We start from the raw sequence: 22,007 nt of genomic DNA, 5'->3' as shown, positions 1-22,007 counted from the left end.
GTTCTTTTGTCATTCCATCTTGCCCATTACTGGCACTATGAACTGGATAATTCCCGTTTTGGTTATTTCACAGGCTTGGAAATAGGGACTACGCAAAGGCATGCTCTCTATTGCTTGTCCCTCTAGTTAACTGTAACTAGCTGACTATTCAGATGCTTTCAATGATGAAATGATAAGTGGATTATTATTTATCCTTTTATTTAGGGAGCATATTTATGGGTATTTATGGTTTTGTCCTGATTAAATTTTGAGAGAAATTAATATTATTGATTTCTTTTTACCTTGTATTATTTTACCATTTTATGAATTATGAGGACACTTTTCTCTACAATCAAACAAGTTTCCAGAGCAGATTCTTTGTTGAACTTTTTATGTTGATTTATGTTTATATGAAATTTTTAGATATCAATTGTGTAAGAAACATTTTGGTGCAACGCTGGATTGTAGTAGGATCACAGGATTATTATTTTTATTTTCTCTGTTAGGTGTTTCTTATTTTCTATGAAAAAAGTTTACCATTTGTTAAATGACGTACTTCTTAAATTTTAGTAAGTATTAGCTATGTAGGGTGATATTTATTGCCACAAACTATTAATTAGAGGTCTCAGAATATTGGTAGCATGCAACAATGGGCAATATTATATTACTTTTATAACAGGTTTAAATTAGGATTTTACCAATTACTTATCTGTTTTCAGGTCTTTGTTCGGAAAAGGTTCCCTTGTCTAACAATTCTAAGTATCAGAGAGCAGAGAAAATAGAAAAAATGATACGGTGCTTTGAACTTGCGGGAGATTTGACTCTGCTCTATCTTCAAGAACAGGATAAGTTGACATCCACACCTTCCACACACTCACTACATTCTTTGCCATCTGCAAACACAACAGGTATGTTAAGTTTTGAAATTCTATTTTTCCTATATTATATCCAAGACTTCCCATTTGTATGCAGTTTGTCAAATGTTGCCTGAAAGGAAGATTCAGTATTTCTTCGTGGATTCATAACTCAGTTCTTGACAAATGCACCACTTCTTAATTGTATTACAAAAATTGCATTGGTGGTCAGCAAGTCCTCCAGGCACAAATTAAATGAAAAAAAGCACCTATTTAGCCAGGCAAACACTTGGATGGATAAACACCTTAGGTAATATGCTGGTATACAATAATTATGTAGGATTTATACATTTTTATTTTCATTGCTTTTAATTTTAGTCATACTTTACTTCTAGGCTCAAGTTCACCTTTGCCTCCCAATGGTGTTGAAAACAAAAAGATTGGTGTTATACTTGAAACTGCATTGCAGCGGGCACCGATTCTTCACATGAAGTCAGGTCATGTGGAAAAAGCTATTACTCGTTATAGGTATGCTGTCCACTACAATATCTTAGTACTGTACATGTACATGGTGGTTTGATTTTTTTCTTTTTAGTTAGTAAGTGTAACAGTTATTATTAATACAGTTTTAATGTAGTTTTAATTATATGTATATAATAGTAAATAGTTAGTGTAACATAAATTTGATATAAAAGTTTGTCCATGTATAATTTTTATGAAAGAAATCAATTCACTCTATTCCTATGTAATAGAAATATTTGTTGTATGTTTAACAGTTTTGGTACATTAGTCTGATCAAACTTCCTTAAAATTTTGAGAATCTTTGGAAGTATATTTTATACTTCTGTAATTTGATGTAATTTTATATTTTTAAAGGGATAAACAAAATTTAATTTATAACCATCTTGAGGTTTGCCATTGATATTTATAGGAACATGTTATCCGCTGTGGAATCTACTGCAACCCAGCACCTTCGTCTTACATTGGCTCGTCAGTTAGCTGAAGTTCTTCTGAGAGGTTGTTCAGAACATGCATACAAGACTCCTAATCAGGGTATGAAATCCTTAGGTGGGTAGTTTTATTTTTTTTAATGAAAGTTCATGCTTTGCTGCTTTATAAAGGTTAGTGGCAACAAAATCATAGTTCATTTAATCTGTTTTGATGTCTGTGTTAGTGTAGATGTAATTGTTTCTTAAAATTTACCTTTCTTTAGTTTTTATTAAGAAATATTTGGATTTTGCCGTTGTTGCACTGCAAATTATTTGCTTTTTGTAGTGTGTTTTGTATTATTTTGTAATGGCACCAAATTTTTAGTTTTTAACTTTGTTGCTGAAAATTTTAGTCTTGTATGAATATCAAGTTTGTTTCTACATGCACACAAACCTTTCGCTCTTTACTATGGATATATTGTTTCAGTGTAGCTGGAAACAATCCATAAACTTTTTACACGAGGTATAGCATCCCATCGCTAATTAGACCACTCACTCAGTGTATTATGCCACTTTTGAGTCTGGCTTAGTGAAGTGAAGACATGCTGTGTCTCTCCCGTAAACCCTAAAACTGGCTGTAAATTCTCTTTGCTTTCTTCTTTCTCATTGCGGGTTGTCTGGTCTTTTGAGGGTTGCCAATATGTGGGTTTGCCCTGTCATTAAATGTTGCTCTTGCAGGACCTTCATGTCTACTTTGGAGACGGATTCTCATTCCCTTTGCCCTATGTGCAGATGACTCCTGCAATCAGGAGTGTCTCTGCGAAGAGTGTCAGGAGTAGTCATCCTCCCAGGAGTGGTACGGTAGGCAACAGAAGAAGAATTCTAAAAGGGATTCTTCTTCCTCGAGGTCGAAGAAGTCCCGACTTCTTTCTCTGGTGCCTTGTCCTTTCCCTGCTGACTTTGCTCGTCCAGTCTATTTCTGAGGATGGACGAGTAAGAGTGATAAATGTTTGACCCCTGGACAACCCTCAGATGTAGAGGGCCCTGTTGCTTTCCCTTCGGCCGTGTGCACTTTGGTGGTGCTCACGTCCAAATGGGAGTCTATCTCCTTTCATGCTGTATGTTAACTCTGTCCTTCCTTGGAGCTTTCTAAGGAACAGATCTTGGAGGTGCTGAAGCTTGGGGCACAGCGAGAGCACACATCTACCTCTGCATGGGTTGGCCATGGCCTCCTATACCCCCCTGAGGCTCTGGACTGGCATTCCTCCAAAAGGTCTCCTGCCCTTTACTGAAGAGTCTTCCTCAAATTCTCACCCATATGAGGAGTTGCTGGTGGGGTCTCACTGGAGTCCCGGTTAGGCATAGTTAAACTTGTTCAGTCAGCTGAGCTTGTTCAGCATGCTTTGCACACTCAGTTAGGGTGCTGAGTTCTCTTAGAGGGGGAAACGGCCTGTTTCTCCACCCTCTAAGATAGGTCGTCCTTTCTCACTTGAGTGGTCTCCTCCTCGACCAGACATTAGGTTCTTGAATGCTTCACTTCAGCTCTTGGGAGTATCTTGATGGTGGGGCCGCCATCTGCTGCTCTTGGGAGTATCTTGATGGTGGGGGCCGCCATCTGCCTGCAGTCTTAGTCCTATCTCCTGGGCACACGTTTGGATGACTGTCTTTAGGCCTTACACTTCGGGGTCATTGCCTCGGACTTCTCCCCCTTACGTAATGATGGCAGCATTTGTTCACGGACAAACCCCTCAGCCCTGCTTGCTTCCATACGAGCACATGCTTACACCTTTAGGACCATGCAAGGATACTCGTTAACCTCTTGCAGGTTCCCTGACGGGTGGATAAAGAGAATGTAATTGGGCGGGAAAGTCTTGTGCTTCACGCGCACTCACCAACCATGTGCTTGCAGGCAAGTGAGCTCCTCCCGCTGACGAAAGTCTGCTCACTTCTCAGGCTGTGTTGTAACCTCGCTGGCACACACGCGCACTTCGGTGTGCTCACTGAGAAAAGCAACTGCTAGCGATCGGCCCACTTATGAACGCTAGTCTCTTGGGGTTCCTGTGGCCTTCCCTTCGTTTGCGAAGGAACCACTATGATTTCTTGAGCTTATAAGGGCAGCGAAGCAGGTGGATAGTGATCTACTCCCAGCTCCACCATCAGAAGCCTCTTTTCAGCCAGTCTCTATCCTTCTCGTGGTGTCAAGATCTCCTGGGAGTTCCGATCCACCTGTGGACCCCTGTCGTAGTACTGCCTCGAAGAATGCTCCTGCTCCCCCTGAGCATTTGTCCAGGTACCAGTAGTAACTAGACTCTAAAGCCTCCCATACCATCCTTGATTCCATTTGGGAGAAATTGGGAATAATCTCGGTAAAACTGGTCAAGAGGAGGATGGGGCACAGACAGGAGATGTCTCTCCAGGTAATACCCACCACCAGAAGGCAACCTTGAGTTTGCAAGATCTCTAATTCTTTCATGGACAATTTCTGTCTGTCTCCGGTAAGTTCCTGACTACTGAACTAGCCACTCCACTCTGGACTCCTTGTCGGTCAAGTTAGATCCTCCACATCCCCCACAGCTGATGGAAGCTCCTCGGTAGGAGACTTCATCACTCCAAGCTGTGATTGGGACATTAAAAGTCTTCCTAAGAACTGAGCCTCGAAGCGCTTCGAGGCCTCAAGTCAGCAGAAGGGCGATCTTGGTCTAATTCCAGCTGCGGGTTTACTGCTAGTGCAGAATCTCCCATCTAGGTCTCAGGCCCTTCCAAGAGACCACCACATTAAAGAAGGCCAGGTTCGTATGGGTGTGACTATGGGTCTGGATGAGTCTCAAGATTATGTCTCGTACCACTCTGACGTCATGCTGCCCATGGCTGCTAGTCCTTAAGCGTCACCGTCTGAGCAGAGAGAGTCAGACCACTCCTTCATGCAGGTGTTAGTTTCCATAAGGAAGATCAATAATTTTGGCAATTCTTCTTATTCCCTCCAGAGGAGAAAGACATGGTCCTGGACTTCTGCCAGGCCCCCAAGAACAGGCAAGACCAGGTTAGAGTTGCACTGGTCTAGGATGGTGAAGGGAGCTAGGAAGGAGGTCTTCTTTCAGGTGGCAGAGGAAGTGCTATGGGATCTGTAATGATGATCCCTCCCCTTGCCTTTAGATCTGGCAATTGTTGTTCTGACTCATGTCACTCTCAATAGGTTGTCAGCACAGCAGGTTACATTCTTGGCTGCGAGTATTGAGCGGGTTGCAAAGGCTTCTTTGTAAGCTGCTTCATGGCTCGACTACTCTGGTTCAGTAGTCTATCTGATTGCAGTCTTTCCCTGCAGTCAAGATTGGTAAATTTATGACTCCATGTAAACCAAACACTGACTTAGCATAATAATGGGCATCATTTACTTAAAAGATTCAGTTAACTTGTTGAGCTGTCAGTAGTTAACATATAGAACTGTATGCCGTATTCCCTTGGCTATGGCAAGGTTCCATTCCAAGAAATAGAAACAATACTGTAAGTCTATGGTAAACTGTATTATTTTTTATTTTCTATAATTTTTCATATTTTTTTATCTATAAATTTAAGCTTTTAGAAGCACTCCAACACTCTTAAAAACCCATTATACACTCTTAATAACTTTTTAAACAAACTTGCTTTTGCTGTAGTCAGATCCTTGCATATATTGTACTGTACGTAAAAGAAAAAATTAAGATCGTAACACACATCAGTGAAGATATGTAAACTTTATTAATAATGCTACTGTTATGATGATGATAATTGGCTGTTCAGTACTGAAGTATGTAGATGATGACAATGATTAGGTAAATGTACTGCAAATGCTGTTCTGACAGCACCACTTCAGGTGGTGCAACGTCGTCATCATTTTCATCCAGTGAAATACTGTAACTTTTATTTCTGCTAATGGAGTAATGCCCATGTCTTTTTTTTCTTTGTGGGTGAAAATCTTAGTCTTTGGCAATTGCTGACACTGCCTTTTCTTATGCAAATAGCTGTTATTACAAACTTCCATGGCTCTATCAGTTGCATTTATAAACTGCAACGCATGAATAATCTGTTGGGCCTAAGCATTGGCCATTGGCTCAAATTCTTTTTTTTTTTTTAAGTTGAGAGGTATTCTAAGGTTAGGCTGAGGACTTCTTCCCCAAGATCTTCATGCTATTCTTTTCTTTCTCCTCACTTGCAGACTTCCTCAACTCTGTCAGATCTTCTCCGTTAATGGATCTGAGTGGGCTTCAATCTGGTCATTTATGTTGTCGGTAGTTATGTCTGTGAAGCCATTTCCACCGAGGAGTTTTCCCAGCCTCGCTCTCATGTACTGCCAAGTGGTGGATTTTGTCTGGAGAAAATCCTTTGTAATTGTTGACTACTTCTGGCCACAATTTCTTCATTTGTTTGTTTCTTCATTTCTTTTATGGCCTGAATATTTTGGAGACATGTTGCAAAGGTGTACCCTTGCCAATACTCCCTCAGAGAGGTGTTATCATCCACATCCATAGATGCGACGATGTTGCAAGGAGTTTCCCATGTAAAGTGCCTTGATTCATGGTCTGAATCAGCGATGTAGCGTTCACTGGTAAACACACTATCTGTACGGCCTTATAATACTGTACAGGTTTATCACGCTGTCTCCAACATTGCCCATTAGCAGAAGCACTTTGAAATCAATGTCCTATTCAGTAAGAGTAAGGTTGACTTTGAAAATGAAGCACTGGTGAGACCAATCTGATGTCAATGCTTTCATTATCCATGCCTTTTGGGTGTACATCCATTGCATTGGCTTTGGAGGGCTCTTGGTTTTTTGGATTTATAAGTAGTGCTGGCTATATCATAAATCCTGGAGCATCTTCACATATTATACGTGGGATGTGATCCTCATAGACCTTGAATCCAGGACTCTGGTCTTCTCTATCATAATGTCCTCTATAGCAGACATTTCCAAAAGAGGCCAGTTTTATCAATGTAAAAAATTTGCTCATGCAAATAACCTCCTTCCTTGATGATGGTCTGGAACATCTTCACTTATTTGTCAGCAGCCAGTTTTTCAGCAGGGACAGCTTCTCCATGCAGGGACACACTTTAAGGTTGAAACCCTTTTGAAATTTATCAAACTACCTCTTGCTGTCATTAAAGCATTAAATTCAGTTGTTTGGTGGGAGATGCTGTAGATGGTCCTGGTTGTGGGGCATTGTCACTAGCATCCGTAAACTTGCCTTAGAGCTGCCTTGCCTTCTCATGTATGGTATTTGTATTCAGTGCGATATTCTTCCTCCAATTACTGAAACAAATGGCTAATGAAGACTCCATCTTTACAAGGGCCTTATTGCAGGACGTTTTACCACCTTTTTTGCTGTCTTGTTAAAAGTAATATTTGCTATCATCTTTATTTTTTACTTTCTTGATATAGCAAACGGTAGATTCATTGATGCCGTAATTGCTCCCTAAATCTGCGTACCTTTTCTCTTCCTTAATCATGTCAATGAATTTCACCTTCTCCACTATAGTAAGCATCTTCCTTCAATACTTGGGTTCAATGCCAGAAGCCTTAGAAGATGCAGAACGTATAGTTGCCATTGTAGGGTTTGAAACAATTGACAATTTAAGCCAAAAATTTTAAAAGGAATACACCATAACAGAAATAAAGATGCAGAGTGACATTGCTTACGTATGCATAGAAGCAAACTCGACAGCGTAGGATACTGAATGCTGCATTTTGCTTGAGAGTGATTCTGTGGTCTGACTGGCAATCAGCATCTAAGATACAGATCATCATGCTCTGATTGGTCATATCTCATCTACCACAATAGCATGCCTTGTGCGAAATCGTCTAGGTAAGTTAAGCTACTCTCCTCACACTTCCTGAATTTAATTTTCCATCCAGACGAGTGATTCTTTGTGCTATCTATGGCATGCTTTGCATTTTCTTCTGCCCAACAAACTAAGCAAACTGTGTTTGTAGAGTATGTTCATTGCCGACATTTCAATATGTATCCTATAACTTCTTTTGCCAAATTGTACAAGTAGTTCACATTCCCAAAGTGTGTTCAAAATTGGCAAACAACAGAATTTTAACAATAAATTTATTAATTCAGTATTTATGTAGGTTCTATATTGTTACCTTACCTAGGCTTCTGCAAGGAAGTAAAGTAAATCATGGCCAGGAGTAATTTAGATGAATTATTTTTGTGCTGATGTGCCTGGTTACAAGGAACCTCACTCCAAGAAGAATAAGAGAAGAAACTTTAGAGGATAGTGATGAAACAGAACACAAGTTTCCTCTTAAGTCTTTTTTTTTTGACAAAAAATATTTATACAGGTCAATTTCTGCTCAACCCAGAGGTATGAATGAAATAATTACAATCCGCAATTTTCAAATGGTCTTGGCGTTAAAGTTCATCAGCTATTAACCAGATTTTTGGAAGGCCTGCTTTTTTACCGTCCCAATCTTTTGAAAATATAATTCACAAATCTCTGTTTTTTCACCTGAAAGGATCATAGTTCAGAGTAATTTTGATTTCTTTTAGTTAAAAAAATGCTCTCGGAATATATCTTAACTAAATTTTGTTTGGTGCTTATGTAAATGCAAGCTGCTGAACTTAGGTCCTCAGACATCTTTTCAAGCTCAAGAAAACTTTAATGATTGATAATTCTTTAGCAATTGTTTTTATGTTGAACAAGCTGACATAAGTCTCTTTTTATAGTTTATATATGAAAGATCTGTTTTAATGTTACTGTTCCTTGAATATATGTTTGTAATGGTTCATTACTTCTCAAGTAGTTTATTTATTTCATGATGATGATGATGATGGAGAAAATAAAAATTACCAACACAAATTTTCTAATTAATAGAGATTCTTCCATTCTTTATGAAGCAAATATTCTAATTGATAGAGATTCTCCCATTCTTTATGTTTCAAATATTTTTGTAATTAAATGTAAACATATACAATGTATTGTATTATTTATTTATTTTTTGTGCCATAGTATTTCCTTCATTTTGTAATTTGACAAAAAGTGAAGTAAGTTTATTGATTCCTAACATTACTGTGTTCACATGTTAGAATTAGGCTTGTACTAAAACTTAGTACTAAACTGTATATTCATTGCTTACCTTGCGTTCTTTTATTTGAATTTGTAACTGGTTATATTTTGAGTGAATTTAATGGGTTAGTAGATACAGGAATATTTTGAAATCTTATATGTTGAATTTTGCATCTGAACTATACTTTTAATAGATATATACTAATACTTTGTCCTTTGTTCAGGAGAAAGGAAGGAATTTTGGCTAAATGAATTATATTAAATTTTCTTAAGCCACCTTTTCATTCTTTATTGTTTGTATCAACAAATATTTAGAAAGATTATAATGGAACGGAAAAAAGGGGAATTTATGATTTTCCGAAACAGTTCAAATTGATAAGAGGTAGAACCGTAATGAAAAATTAATGGTCAAAATTAGAGCACTATGCATTACTGACAAGCCAGCTGAATGGATTAAAGATAGGCTAACAAACAGAAAACAGAGAGTTTTAATCAATGGAGAAGCTTCAGAGTAGGCACCTGTTACAAGAGGAGTACCTCAAGGATCCGTACTTGGTCCATTGCTATTTCTGATTTACATTAATGACATAGCTTCAGGGTTAACGATTAGAATATCCAAAGTTGCCGACGACACTAAACTAAGCATTAATGCTGCGAATTCAGAAGACGTAGAAGCTTTAAGAGAGGATATTTTGAAGCCAGGAGAATGGTCCAGAAAATGGGAAATGCCTTTCAACTGAGGGAAATATAAAGTCATGCTCATAGGTTATAGTAACCCACAATCAGATTACTCACTGATAGGTAATGAAATGGAAAGTGTAGACCAGTAGGAAGATCAAGGTATTATTTATTATCAGTAAGGATTTGAATTTCACCAAACATAGCATAAAAGCTGGAAAGAAAATACAAAAACTAATAGGTTACATAAAGAGACAATTCAAATACAAAAACAAAGACACTGTACTACAGCTGTACACATCACTAGTAACACCCCATTTAGAATATGGAGTCCAATTCTGGGCTCCAAGTATACAGAAGAATATAGATAGACTGGAAGTAGTACAAGCTAGGGCCACCAAACTAGTTTCAACACTAACGCAATTTGGATATAGACGAAAGATGGAACATTTGAACTTATTTGATCTACAAACTCGACGACTAAGGGTACAGTTAATAGAGGCATTCAAAATTCTTAAAGAAATAGCAAATATAGATTACAACAATATATTCCCACTTAGCATAAATCAGTCCAAAGGTAACAGATACCAATTGGAATTGAAAAGATACAACCCCACTCAATGTGGCAATTTCTTAACGTACAAAATAGCAAATATATGTACTTGGAATAGACTTCCAGCTATTTATTGTGGAATTATTACGGAATAACAGTCACTTCAATAAATAAATTGTTTTCATTTACAGACAAATCGCAGTGCTTTACCGTATGTTAATATTATAAATTATAGAATACTTCTTGTGTCTAAGGAAATAAATGGATATTTTCATTACATTTCTGTACAATGTAAAGTTCACTTTTACTAAAGAGTTATTTTATATCTTTTACGGTTATTTATCGTGGAATTATAACAGAATAATATAGTTACTTCATTGAATATAGTTTTTTTACTCATAAAATCACTGTTTTACCATTATTTAGAGATAATTACAAAAAACCTTTTTTTAAAAATTATTCTAAAATCACTTACCCATGAATGGAAAAACATTTTGGTTGTTTAGAGTGAATTACAATAAAAAACAAAGCAAACTTTTGAAAGAAATTATTCTTTAATCAGCAGTATAACAAATAAACAGGGAAATTTAGCTTATTATAGGATAAATGAGTGAGTATATCCGATGATGACAAATCTCGTATAGAGCTCCAATAGTAAATCCATGGCCTCATAGTGAAAGTGTTAATAATAATAAGACAATACTTTATTTATGGCTTATGGCCAATTTGTTCCGTAACTGAAATACAAACCACGCTATTTAATATGGGTTATTTTTTCGGCGTAGCTGAAATGACGAGCCATTAGAATTTTTACGAGGGTTTACTACCCCACCGCTAGTTAGCGGGGGTGTAGGGAGGGGGTAGCTTGCTCCCCCCCCCCCTCACACACACCTGTGAATACTTCACTTTGCTTTTGGCTCGGGTGATGAACAGACGTGTCTGCTCTCACCCTCACTTGACTGCCATTAATCTGTTTTTGCTTTCTCTTTTTCTACAGAGTGTGTGAAGTTGTCCTCTATTAATAATAATGCGTATGTGTCCTGGATTACCTGACCGCCCTTGTGGGACTTTTATGTCGGCGGTCGACACAGATCCTCACACCTTGTTTCCTCATTGTAGGGGCCAACGGTGTGATACTGTTAATGTATGCGGTGAGTGTAGGGAGTGGTCGACCTCCCAGTGGGAGAGGTTTGCCCAGCGCCAGAAGAAGAAGTCCAAAAGTGATATTTCTCCTTCAAAGGCTTCTTTGAAGAGAGAAAATTCCAAGGCCTCTTCTTCCATAGCCCAAACCTCCTCCAAAGCTCCCACTCGATCGATCTCTTCTGAGTGGCCGTCGAGTGGTAGCGTAGGCCGTAGTTCTGTTGACCGATCCCGGGGTGCGGGAGAAGTAGTTGCCTCCCATAGCGAGGCAGCTGCCCCTCCTCCCCCGGAGGAGGATATTGATTTCTCTGTGAATAACAGTGATTTGTAACAGCTTTGGGCTTCCTTGGGGCTTCAGGGTTCGCCCTCCAAGGAAGCCCTGTTTGATATGATCAAACTGGGAGCAGCTGTTAAGCAATCGCCGACGATAGCAGACATAGATCCTCTGTCTATCGTCGACGTTGTTGTAACGGAGGCCTCCGGTGTGTCTGATCGAACTCCTGCTCCTGTTGTTGCTGAGGTAGCTGAAGGCTTAGCTTCCCCCTCTGAACATCCTTCGAGGGTGGAACTTAGTCCTACGGTCCCTCCTGTTAGTGATTCTCCCCCTCGGGGGAGTTCACTTACAGAGACTCCTCTGCGGAGGCCTTATGATAGTCAGCTTGCTGATCCCACGGCCCCTAGAGGGCGTATAAGGCGGAAGGATCGTCCTCCCCTTCGCCGTAGAGGACTTCCTTCTCCTCACAAGGGAGTTAGGAGGCGCCTCTTTGGCTCGTCTTCCCCGCAGTCCTCTGCGGAGGAGACTCACCGTTCACCGATCCTGCCAGCTACCACCTTAGACCTCTCCGGAGATCGTTCGCGATCTCCTTCGGTGGAAGGTCGTCCTTCGGGACCCCCTGACCTGTCACCCTCCAGACCTGCCACCCTCCAGACCTGCCGACCTGCCGTCACCCTTCAAGGCTGCTGATGCGCTGTATGCGCCTTCTAACCCTGTCATTGCACAGGCACCGGTCCCTTCGGGGCACAAGGGACTTGAGCGCAAAACTGCACCTCAGTCCCTTAAGCGCCAGGTACCCCCTGCGCGCCATCACGCTGCTGCTGTTCCTGACTTAGCGCCCCAGAGCGCGCACCTGTTCCTGTTCCTACGCGCCAGGGTTCCCCTGCGCACCCACATCTCCTGTGCGCCAGCGCCCACCTGCAGTTCCTGTTATAGCTCACCTGCGCACACCCGCTCACCTGCGCGCAAGCGCTCATCTGTTCCTGCTACAGCGCGCTCCTACTCGTCAGCGCTCTCCAGTGCCTCAGCGCACTTCTGGAGTTAAGCGCGCAGTCGCAGTTGTTCCGGATACAGCGAGCAAGCGCTCACTGGCGCGCCAGCGCACCCCTACGTTCCAGCGCGCAGTCCAGGAGGTACCCAAGTTAGCGCACGGGCGCTCACAGGTACCCCTGCACTCTCCATCCAAACTGCGCACTCCTGTGCGCCCGAATCCTGTTGCGCGCGATGCGTGCCCAACTCAGCAGCGCACACCTGTGCACCCAAATCCTGTTGCGCGCCCTGTGCGCCCATCGCAGCAGCGTACTCCTGTGCGCCCACATCCTGATGCGCACCATGCGCGCCCACGATCTCCTGCGCGCCCGGCGCGTCCACGATCTCCTCAGGAGACAGTTCCTGCACCACCTGCGTGCCAGCGCGCAAATTCACCTTTGCGCAATCGCGCCCTCTCCCCGTGCTTCCAGATACGAGCGCTCCACGCCCACGCGCTAGAGACATTTCTCCTGCGCACGTGCGCCCAACAGTCTCGCCCGCACGGGCTCTTCAGCAGGTTCCTTCGCGCCCGCGCACGTGCGATCAAAGGATTGCTCACGCGCTAGCGCCCATCCAGCCTTCAACCCCACCTCACGTTCCAGCTCCTGCGCGCCGCACGCCCTCGCCATCACCTACACGCGCCCGCGCCATCACCCTCGCGCACACACGCGCGAAATTCCTACCGCGCACGATCCTCCCACGCGCGATCCAGGGCAGGGCTCGTCGTGCGACCACCAGTGCAATCGCCAGCGCGATCCCGCATGCGATTTCACGGGGCTTCAGGCGGACAGGTCATCGTCTCGTTCCCCTCCTCGCAAGCGCAGAACAGCGTGCTCGCCGGAGGAGGGGAGGTTTCCGGACAGGTCTAAGGACTCTTTTTCTTCAGCTTCATTTCAGGCGAACTCTCATTTGTCGACTCCTCCTAGGGATCGATCGATCCCCTTCCCTCTAGAGGGAGTGTCTGACAGCGCGACTGTCAGCCAGCAGCCCTGGTTTGGGACCATAGTCAGAGCTCTCATACAGGCTTTTAAGCCTGTGTTCTCTGAACTGGGTCACAAAACAGTGGCGGCTTCTTCTCCCCTGAAGAGGGAGAGGAGTCCCCTCCGTGGTGACTTCTCCGAGGGCTAAGCTGTCTCCTCGGAAATCCTTGCGCAAGGCTCCCTCTCCCTCCCAGATTTTCTCTCCCTCCCCTGTGGATGAGGATTTCCCATCCTCAGGGGAGTCGGATGAGCCGGTCCGTTCCACCATCGCACCAATGGGGGAAACTGCGCCTCTCCCTGAGAAGTCTTCTCGCACAGGGGTAGAGAGGAGCCGGCATCCATCGTTACTAGAGTCCTGTATCCCTCCCAGGAAGGAGCCGAAGGACTCGAAGACTTTACCTAAGTCTTCGGCAAGGATCAGACAGGAGCCAGCTAGACCTTCGGAGAATGTCCACGAGTCCCCCCAGGAAGAGCCACTGGGGACGGGAGACTCTGCTGCTAGCCCTTCGGGAGGAGAGCTTCAAGAACATGCGTTCTGGCAAGTTCTGATCCTCATGAGAAATCTCAACGGGGTTCCGGACCCAGAGATTCCTCCTCGTGAGGGTAAGACACAGTCATGGACCGAGTCTATGGCATCCAGAAACCCTCTAGGGCCAGTGCAGCTTTGCCCTGGTCACAAGGGATGAAGAGTGCCAGAGACAAAGTCGGAAGCCAGCTCTCTGAGCTTGCCTCCTTCAACAGATCCAGCACCGGTAACAAGCTCCTCCCTCCTCCTCGAGTCCACCAGAGGAGGTATTTTGAGATCTTAGAGGAGACGTGTTTGGGTCTTCCTGTTCACCATTCTGTGGAAGAACTCACTGGGGGAGTCCCTCTAGAGAGACTCTCCAACCAGCATGTTTCGTATTCTGCTACTGAGATCCTAAGCCAGGAGAAGGTGGCGAAGTGTGCCATGCAGGCAACCTCGTGGCTTGACATCTGGCTGGGGTCTCTGGGCATCCTGGTGCGGTCTGAGGATCTGTCCAAGGAAAGCACCAGGAAGGCACTGGATACATTCTTACTCTCAGGCATGCGGACTATCGAGTTTCTGGCCCACCAAGTCTCGAGCTTGTGGGCCAATACGATCCTGAAACGACGGGACGCAGTGGCTGAGAGATTTCGCCAGAAGGTCCCCAGTTCCGACGTTAGCAGGCTCAGACATTCTTCTGTACTCGGTAAGAGTTTGTTTGAGCCTAAGGACGTGGAGCTAGCTGCTGAGAGGTGGAGGAAGTCCAACTAGGATTCCCTCCTCCATAGGGCCCTGACATCGAGGCCCTACAAACCTTCAGCAACCCAACAGCCCCGTCCAGCTAAGAATGCGAAGAAGACGACAGCAGCAGAGCCAAAGGTGTCTAAGCCCCTTCCTGTCAAGGACAGGAAGGGCAGAAAGTCCTCCAGGGGAGGTAAAAATCCTAGAGGGAGCGGCCGAGGCCGTAAACGCTAGGATTGGCAGTCCCCCTGCATGTCCACTAGTGGGGGGATGCCTACAAAGTTGTGCGACAAGGTGGCAGCAACTCGAGGTAGATACCTGGACGATTTTCGTGATCGGTCAGGGATATTGCGTCCCGTTCACAACATCTCTACCTCCCCTGACAGCGAAGCCAGTGTCATTGAGCTCCCTTACCATGGGATCGGTAAGGGGGCAAGCCCTCCGGGCAGAAGTCGAGACGATGTTGTAGAAGGACGCTCTCCAAGAGTTGGCAGACGGGTCCCCAGGCTTCTACAGTCGACTCTTTCTTGTAAAGAAGGCGTCTGGAGACCAGGAAAAACTGGAGACCAGTCATCGACCTCTCTACTCTGAACGGGTTTGTCAAACAGACACCGTTCAGCATGAAGACGGCAGACACGGTCAGACTTGCAGTGAGACCACAAGACTTCATGTGTACACTGGACCTGAAGGACGCGTACTTCAAGATCTCAGTCCACCCGTCTTCAAGGAAGTACTTAAGATTTTGCCTAGACAACAAGATCTACCAGTTCAAGATGCTGTGCTTCAGTCCCTCCACAGCTCCTCAAGTGTTCACCAGAGTGTTCACCTTGATATCATCTTGGGCTCACAGGATCGGTATCCGTCTCCTCCGTTACCTGGACGACTGGCTGATCCTAGCAGACTCGGAGGCAACCCTTCTTCGCCACCGAGACAAGCTTCTCGAACTTTGCCAGGATCTAGGGATCATGGTAAATCTCGAGAAGTCCTCTCTGCAGCCCTCTCAGAAACTGGTATACCTAGGCATGGTCATAGATACCAATCGCCACAAAGCCTTCCCATCAGACGACAGGATAGCAAGGCTGAGGAAGGTCGCAAGGCCTTTCCTCAAACGAGAAGAACTTCCAGCCCAAGCGTGGTTACGTCTCCTCGGCCATCTCTCTTCCCTGGGCCGTCTGGTTCCCAATGGTCGCCTCAGAATGAGATCTCTCCAGTGGCGACTCAAGTCTCGGTGGAATCAAGGACACGATGTAGTGGTTTGCGGACTGTGGCCAGAAATAGCACCCGAACTGCCTAGTGTCCGAATGCCGACCGCAACCTGACGTTCACTACACAACAAATATACAACGGTGGAATACCCAAAAAAACCTAAGTAACAGGTCAAGAGAACGGAGCTCTGGGCACCACCCCTTGATTTATACTGGGCAAGGGGACCAAGCTTGAATCTTGTTGTTTATCATACCTTTCATTGGGCTAGCTGGATTAACATGTAAGAAGAACGTTGATTCGTTTCTGGGAAATCAGAAGAATATTGTATATAGCTCTATATTCTTTAGGTAAGATGGTTTTAAGCTCTAGTAAGGGTCCGAACATTAGGTGAAAGGGAACATTTATTAGTTAATAACGGGACACAGTGTGGGAGGAAAGAATTATGATAAATTACAGTACTTATGAGAGATTAAAAAACAGTGGCTGAGGAAAAGACACCAGGGTGTAAGGAACTGGAATGAAATGCTGTATTCATAAAAACAAGCAAAAAAATTTATTTGAAAAAACTGGTAGGAATAATATTACCGTATATCAATTAGAATAATCAATTTTCTGGGGCGGCCTGTGATGGCCGGTGAAAAAGGTCCTTCTTTACACTTTTCTAATAGAAATCTTCCAAATATACTAGAGAAAGATAAAAGCATGGAATGCAGAGGTTACTACCCACGCGCGATCACCTTGTGGGTGTCGTGTATACAACAAGGGCGTGTGAAAACCACTATTCACAGGCTGTCTTCCATTTAGATAATCCCTTCATCAATGGGGAGGGCCGTGACAGGCCCTAGAGAACATAGTTGGACTACCCCACTGACACCTACCACGCGCGCCCTCCAGGACATCCTTCTGTTTTGGACTTGCCGCTAAGTCGATAAGTGTTTTGTTCGGTGTTTTTCGCAAGTGATTGTCGTTAATTCAACATGACTGACGTTGCTACTTCCCTTTACCAATGTTAAGTACCATAGTTTGTTTTGACAGTTTATTTCAGTACCGGGCATTTGTTTTTTTCCAGTATTGTGGATTTTAGTTTTGGAAGCGGTTGGCCTGCCTGGTATCGGCAGCGATTTTGGGTTTTGTTCGCTTCGGTAGTTTTTCAAGTTAGTATTGCCCATCTGGTACTCTGTCATCTAGGTTATATCACTTACGTTTTATGACCAATTTTATTATCATTATTTATTATTGGTTTTTACTATGGTATTTATTTGCTAGCAAGTCCAATTTGGACCTACGAAGAATAGCGATTTAGTCTTTGTTATAGTTATGTACACGCCTCAGGAAGGTGCTCGTTTTAGACTATATCTTTATGTTTATTTGTTACGTTGTCGTTATTCTTCGTTCTTGGTTATTACAATTACTAAAGAAAAAAGCAATCAAATTTATTATTTTTCTTATCATATTATTGTGTGATGTTGGTTCTTTATTATGTAACCTTGAGAGCGTGAGCATAGAGTGCTCGTTTTCTGTTACTACAGTTGCGAGTTACCCCTTCTCTCGTTTTCTTTATTAAGCTCGAGTAAGGGAGGTGGATTTCCCGTTTTCCGTTTTATACGATCACGAGTTATTCATGCCTCCTCTTATTCTCCGAGTTGATGATATTACGTTTAATGATATTCACGTTTTATTGATGTGGTTACTGTTAATATAGCTAGCACTATTAATAGGTTACGTTAGTGTATGAGTCATTAGTTGGGATCGCTTTATGCCGACACCCTTAGCTCCGCCTTGAGTCATACTCCGCTATAATGGATACTCATTGGGTGAGAACTAGTCAGATATTTGGAGTGCAACAGTGAAATCCGGCACTCAGACTCCGGCTGCGGCCTTTTGCACACGAACCTTTGTCATGGTTGATCACAATTACATTATTACGGTCCTTTTTTTCATCGAATCTCCGGCTTCACTCGAGATAACACAGACATTCAGCATTGAGGTTAATGTTATCGTACCGCTGAGGGTCACGATTTCACGATGACGGACCTTTGTCACCGGATCTCCGGTACAAACAGAGATCAATCAGACGATCAGAACCAGAGTTAACAATTTGATACCGATGAAGTTTATAGTTTCATGTTATGTGGTTACTGGTTATTAATATATTTTCTTAAAATATTAATTTGTTTGCTAATATTTTACTCACACATAATTAAAATTAATTGTTTCTGTTGATTCATATGTCACTGACCAGAGTCTCAAGGAACATCCAGACTTATGCCTTCTTTCTTTTACAGAAAGTCCGCTGCGCTGCCAAGGGCTGCTTCGCTGCCTTTACTGATCCCATGGGCCATGATCTATTCCAGTCTCATGCACATTGCGCCATATCCTTCTCTCGGGAACCGGGACAAGCCCCCTACATGGTATGGTTCCCGGAGTCATGCATGCTCTGCTATAAGCTGTCATCCCTACTCCTGAGCGATTAGGTAAGTTGGTTCTAGTTTGTTCCTGTTAATATCCTTTGCGAGGAATTAATTGGTCTTTATATATTTACATCGATTATTGCTTCATCATTAATCCCCTCTCCTCTTTCAGGCTGATGATGAATCTCTCCGGGAGGCAAGAGCTACTCTCCGTCCCTGGGTGTCAGGTTTTGGGAGGAATGCGCCGTCTGGCGCACCCTATCTCCTTGATGGAGACATGGCTTCTCGCCTATTCCCGGGCTCTACTACTGCAGCAGTTCCACCGGAGACAGCGGCCCCGTTAATTGAGGTGGTTAGAGCAACCATTCTAACGGAGGAAGAGGTTTTATTGACGGAGGACGCGTTCTTTCTAGATCTGGACGACGAACCCATGGATGAGCAGGTAGGTGGTGATGAGTTGGTGGACCCCCTTTCACCCCGCACTCCTTCCTCTACTGCTTCCTTTCACGGCTTTGATAAACCTACGGCTTCTCCTCGAGGTCCCTCCGTTCCTGTACGACCCAAGGTGAAGCCACTACGTACCTTTAAGCCTTCAGCTTTGCCATTATCAGTGTCACCGGTCCCGGGACCCTCAAAGGATCCTGATGTTCATATTACTGTACCTAAAACCGTGACTACTAAAAAGACGAAGTCCGCTAAGTCCAGGGCTTCGTCAGCGGATCGGGCTCGGGAGCCCGCCTTATCCGCCACCATGGTCAGGGATATTGTGAAAGAGCAGATACAACAGCATCTACAACAACATTCTAGGACAAACCAAGGAGCTATGACGGAGCTCAAAGATATGGTAGCAAATCTGATCCGTTCCGGAACTCAGATACCTCCTCCTTCAGCTCCAGACGCATCGAAGTTACCCCCCTTTGATAAAAACAACCCTTGGAGGTTTGCCTTACATGCTCCATATATAGATGGTGCCATAACTCTGGGAGGGCATAGGCACCCGTCCTCTAGAGGACCTAGAATTTTACCCTCCGGGACTAGGATTCCCATTCAACGGCTTCATCCGATTGAAAGAACATGCCTTAGTTAGGTTAGACAAGGTACCGAAGGAAACGGTAATATTTCCTAAAGAGCAGGCCCAAGCTCTCTGGGCCAGGACGTTGTTGGACTGGGGGTGCACTAATTCCAAGCTCACCCCACACAAAGGAGCCTACACCATATTTACAGCTTCTCCAGTTATTACCTTGCCTATTACAGATAAAGTGGCAGGTCTTACTTTTCAAGCTATCATAGAAGGTTCTGCCATGCCGGCTCTTAAAGAGACGGACCCCACCTCCATGCTCATCCCGAGTACCGCTACTATCTGGGATGATGCCCCCTCTACTTTCATAGTAGGGAAGTTAGACCCAGACTGCGCCTCTAATCTGTTTTCCGAGAAGCTTCCCAAATTACCGGAAAATCTTCTCAAGACTGAGTTTGAGGCACGGAATAGGTTAGCTAGGTCTCTCCACTCCATTACCTCCATGGAGTCTCTAGCCTCGCTTTATCCGACTGAGACCTTGTTTCGGGTATTCACAAAGAACCTGTCTCTGTCCTTCCAAATCGACCTACACGAGTTTTGTTCGGCTCGGGTTAGTTGCAGGAAACACGTTCTATCTGAGGCCTTGATCAGGCATGAACCGAACAGACTGGTAGCTTCCCCCTGCTGGGGTAAGAACCTTTTTCCTTAGGAGGAGGTGAACAAGGTTCTACAAGACGCTGCGAGAGCAAACCAAAATTTGCAAGCGAGGTGGGTCCTCACTGCCAAAAAGAAGGTTGAAGCTCAAAAGCAAACCTTCTTCAGGAAGAAACAGAGGTTTGCCCCTTACAAGACGAGCCGAGGTCACTACCATCAATCGTCTGTTACCCACTCGTCATCACAGTCTCCCACTGCTTCGTCGACTCTACAACCGAAGCACCCTCAACAGGTGGTCTACCTCACTGCTCCCCCAGGTACCCAACCCAACCCCGTTTGGATGCCCTCACCCCCATACAACCCTAGCTACGAATCCTCAGGTCCCTTTCGTGGACACCAGAGAGGTAGCTACAGGGGTAGAGGACAGTTCCGTCAACGAGGCGGACCTAAGACAAAGGGTTCTCGAGGAGGGAAAGGACCTAGATTCACTCCCTCGCAATGATGTAGTCCCGGTAGGGGGGAGACTTTACCACTTTCGAGACCATTGGACCTTCAGTCCGTGGGCTCACAGCATAGTCTCCAAAGGCTTTGGGGTGGAAATGGTCACAAGGTTCTCCTCCTCCACCAGTGGCCTTCTTCCAGAAACCCACTACCATACTGAGAGAGTACACCACAGAGTTACTAAAGAAAAAAGCAATCAAACGGGTTCGATCGCTGAAGTTCCAAGGCCGCCTGTTCACAGTTCCGAAGAAAGGCTCGTCGGCATTGAGAGTGGTCCTGGACTTGTCAAAACTAAATTCTTACATCCTCTGCGACAGGTTCCGGATGTTGACTATCTCTCAGGTACGGACCTTACTTCCCCGTGGGGCCGTCACCACTTCTATCGATCTTACCGATGCCTATTATCACGTACCAATAGCTCGAAACTTCTCTCCTTACCTAGGTTTCCGTCTAGGCAGGAAAGCCTTTGCGTTCAAAGTCATGCCCTTCAGCCTCAACATTGCACCCAGGATATTCACGAAACTGGGAGAGACAGTGTTAGAACAACTCAGGAACCAAGGGATTCAGATCGTTGCTTATCTGGACGATTGGCTCATTTGGGCTCGGTCGGCCCTGGAATGCAACAGAGCTACGAAGAAAGTACTTCGTTTTCTCGCCAACCTGGGATTTCGTGTCAATCTCCGAAAATCCCGCCTACTACCATCAGACCACTTCGAATGGTTAGGCATACAGTGGGACCTTGCACAGCACAAGCTGTCTCTACCTCCCAAAAAGGTAAGAGAAATAGCTTCCAAGATCAAGAATTTTCTCAAACACAAACAGGTGTCCAGAAGAGCCTTAGAAAGAATCCTCGGCCTTCTTCAATTCGCTTCAGTAACAGATCGACTATTGAAAGCCAAACTCAAAGACATCAATCGAGTTTGGAGAAAGAGAGCCACAGTACCTTTAAGAGACAAGGTCTCGAAGATCCCCTCTGTCTTGAAAATGAGACTACAGCCATGGTCCGAACCGAAGAACCTCTTCAAATCGGTTCCTCTTCAATTCCCACCCCCACAAGTGACAATTCATACAGACGCGTCTCTGAGTGGATGGAGGGGTTACTACGAACATCAGATGTTTCAGGGCTCTTGATCACCCGCCATGAAACACTTCCATATCAATGTTCTCGAAGCCATGGCAGTGTTCTTGACCTTGAAGAGACTCTCTCCTCCGAGGTCGACCCACATCAGAGTAGTGTCAGACAGCACAGCCGTATTACACTGCATCAACAGAGGAGGATCCAAGTCGCTCAACCTGAATCAGATCCTGGTCACTATCTTCGCCTTGGCAACAGAAAAGAACTTGTTCCTGTCAGCAACTCACCTAGCGGGAGTCCAGAATGTGATAGCGGACTCACTATCCAGGAGGAAACCACTGGAATCAGAATGGTCTCTGGACATAATTTCATTCCGGTGGATACTCAGACTGGTTCCGGGCCTCCAGATAGATCTATTCGCAACTCAGATGAA

The 22,007-nt window shown here is 44.3% G+C and overlaps 1 protein-coding gene across 1 annotated transcript in view; it reads left to right on the top strand.

Annotated features, from left to right (window-relative positions):
* Ttc7 (tetratricopeptide repeat domain 7) overlaps positions 1 to 22,007 on the top strand; it is a 631,216-nt gene that overhangs the window by 54,158 nt on the left and 555,051 nt on the right. The window contains exons 2-4 of the mRNA XM_068382742.1: positions 699 to 887; positions 1,229 to 1,361; positions 1,765 to 1,901. Of these exons, the coding sequence (XP_068238843.1) occupies positions 767 to 887; positions 1,229 to 1,361; positions 1,765 to 1,901 (391 nt within the window). The 5' untranslated portion in view covers positions 699 to 766. The remainder of the gene's footprint in view (positions 1 to 698; positions 888 to 1,228; positions 1,362 to 1,764; positions 1,902 to 22,007) is intronic.

Source organism: Palaemon carinicauda, chromosome 1, assembly GCF_036898095.1.
Source record: "Palaemon carinicauda isolate YSFRI2023 chromosome 1, ASM3689809v2, whole genome shotgun sequence".
Taxonomy (NCBI): domain Eukaryota; kingdom Metazoa; phylum Arthropoda; class Malacostraca; order Decapoda; family Palaemonidae; genus Palaemon; species Palaemon carinicauda.
The sequence above is the reverse complement of the archived record's forward strand: the minus strand, read 5'-3'. Positions and strand labels throughout refer to the sequence as shown.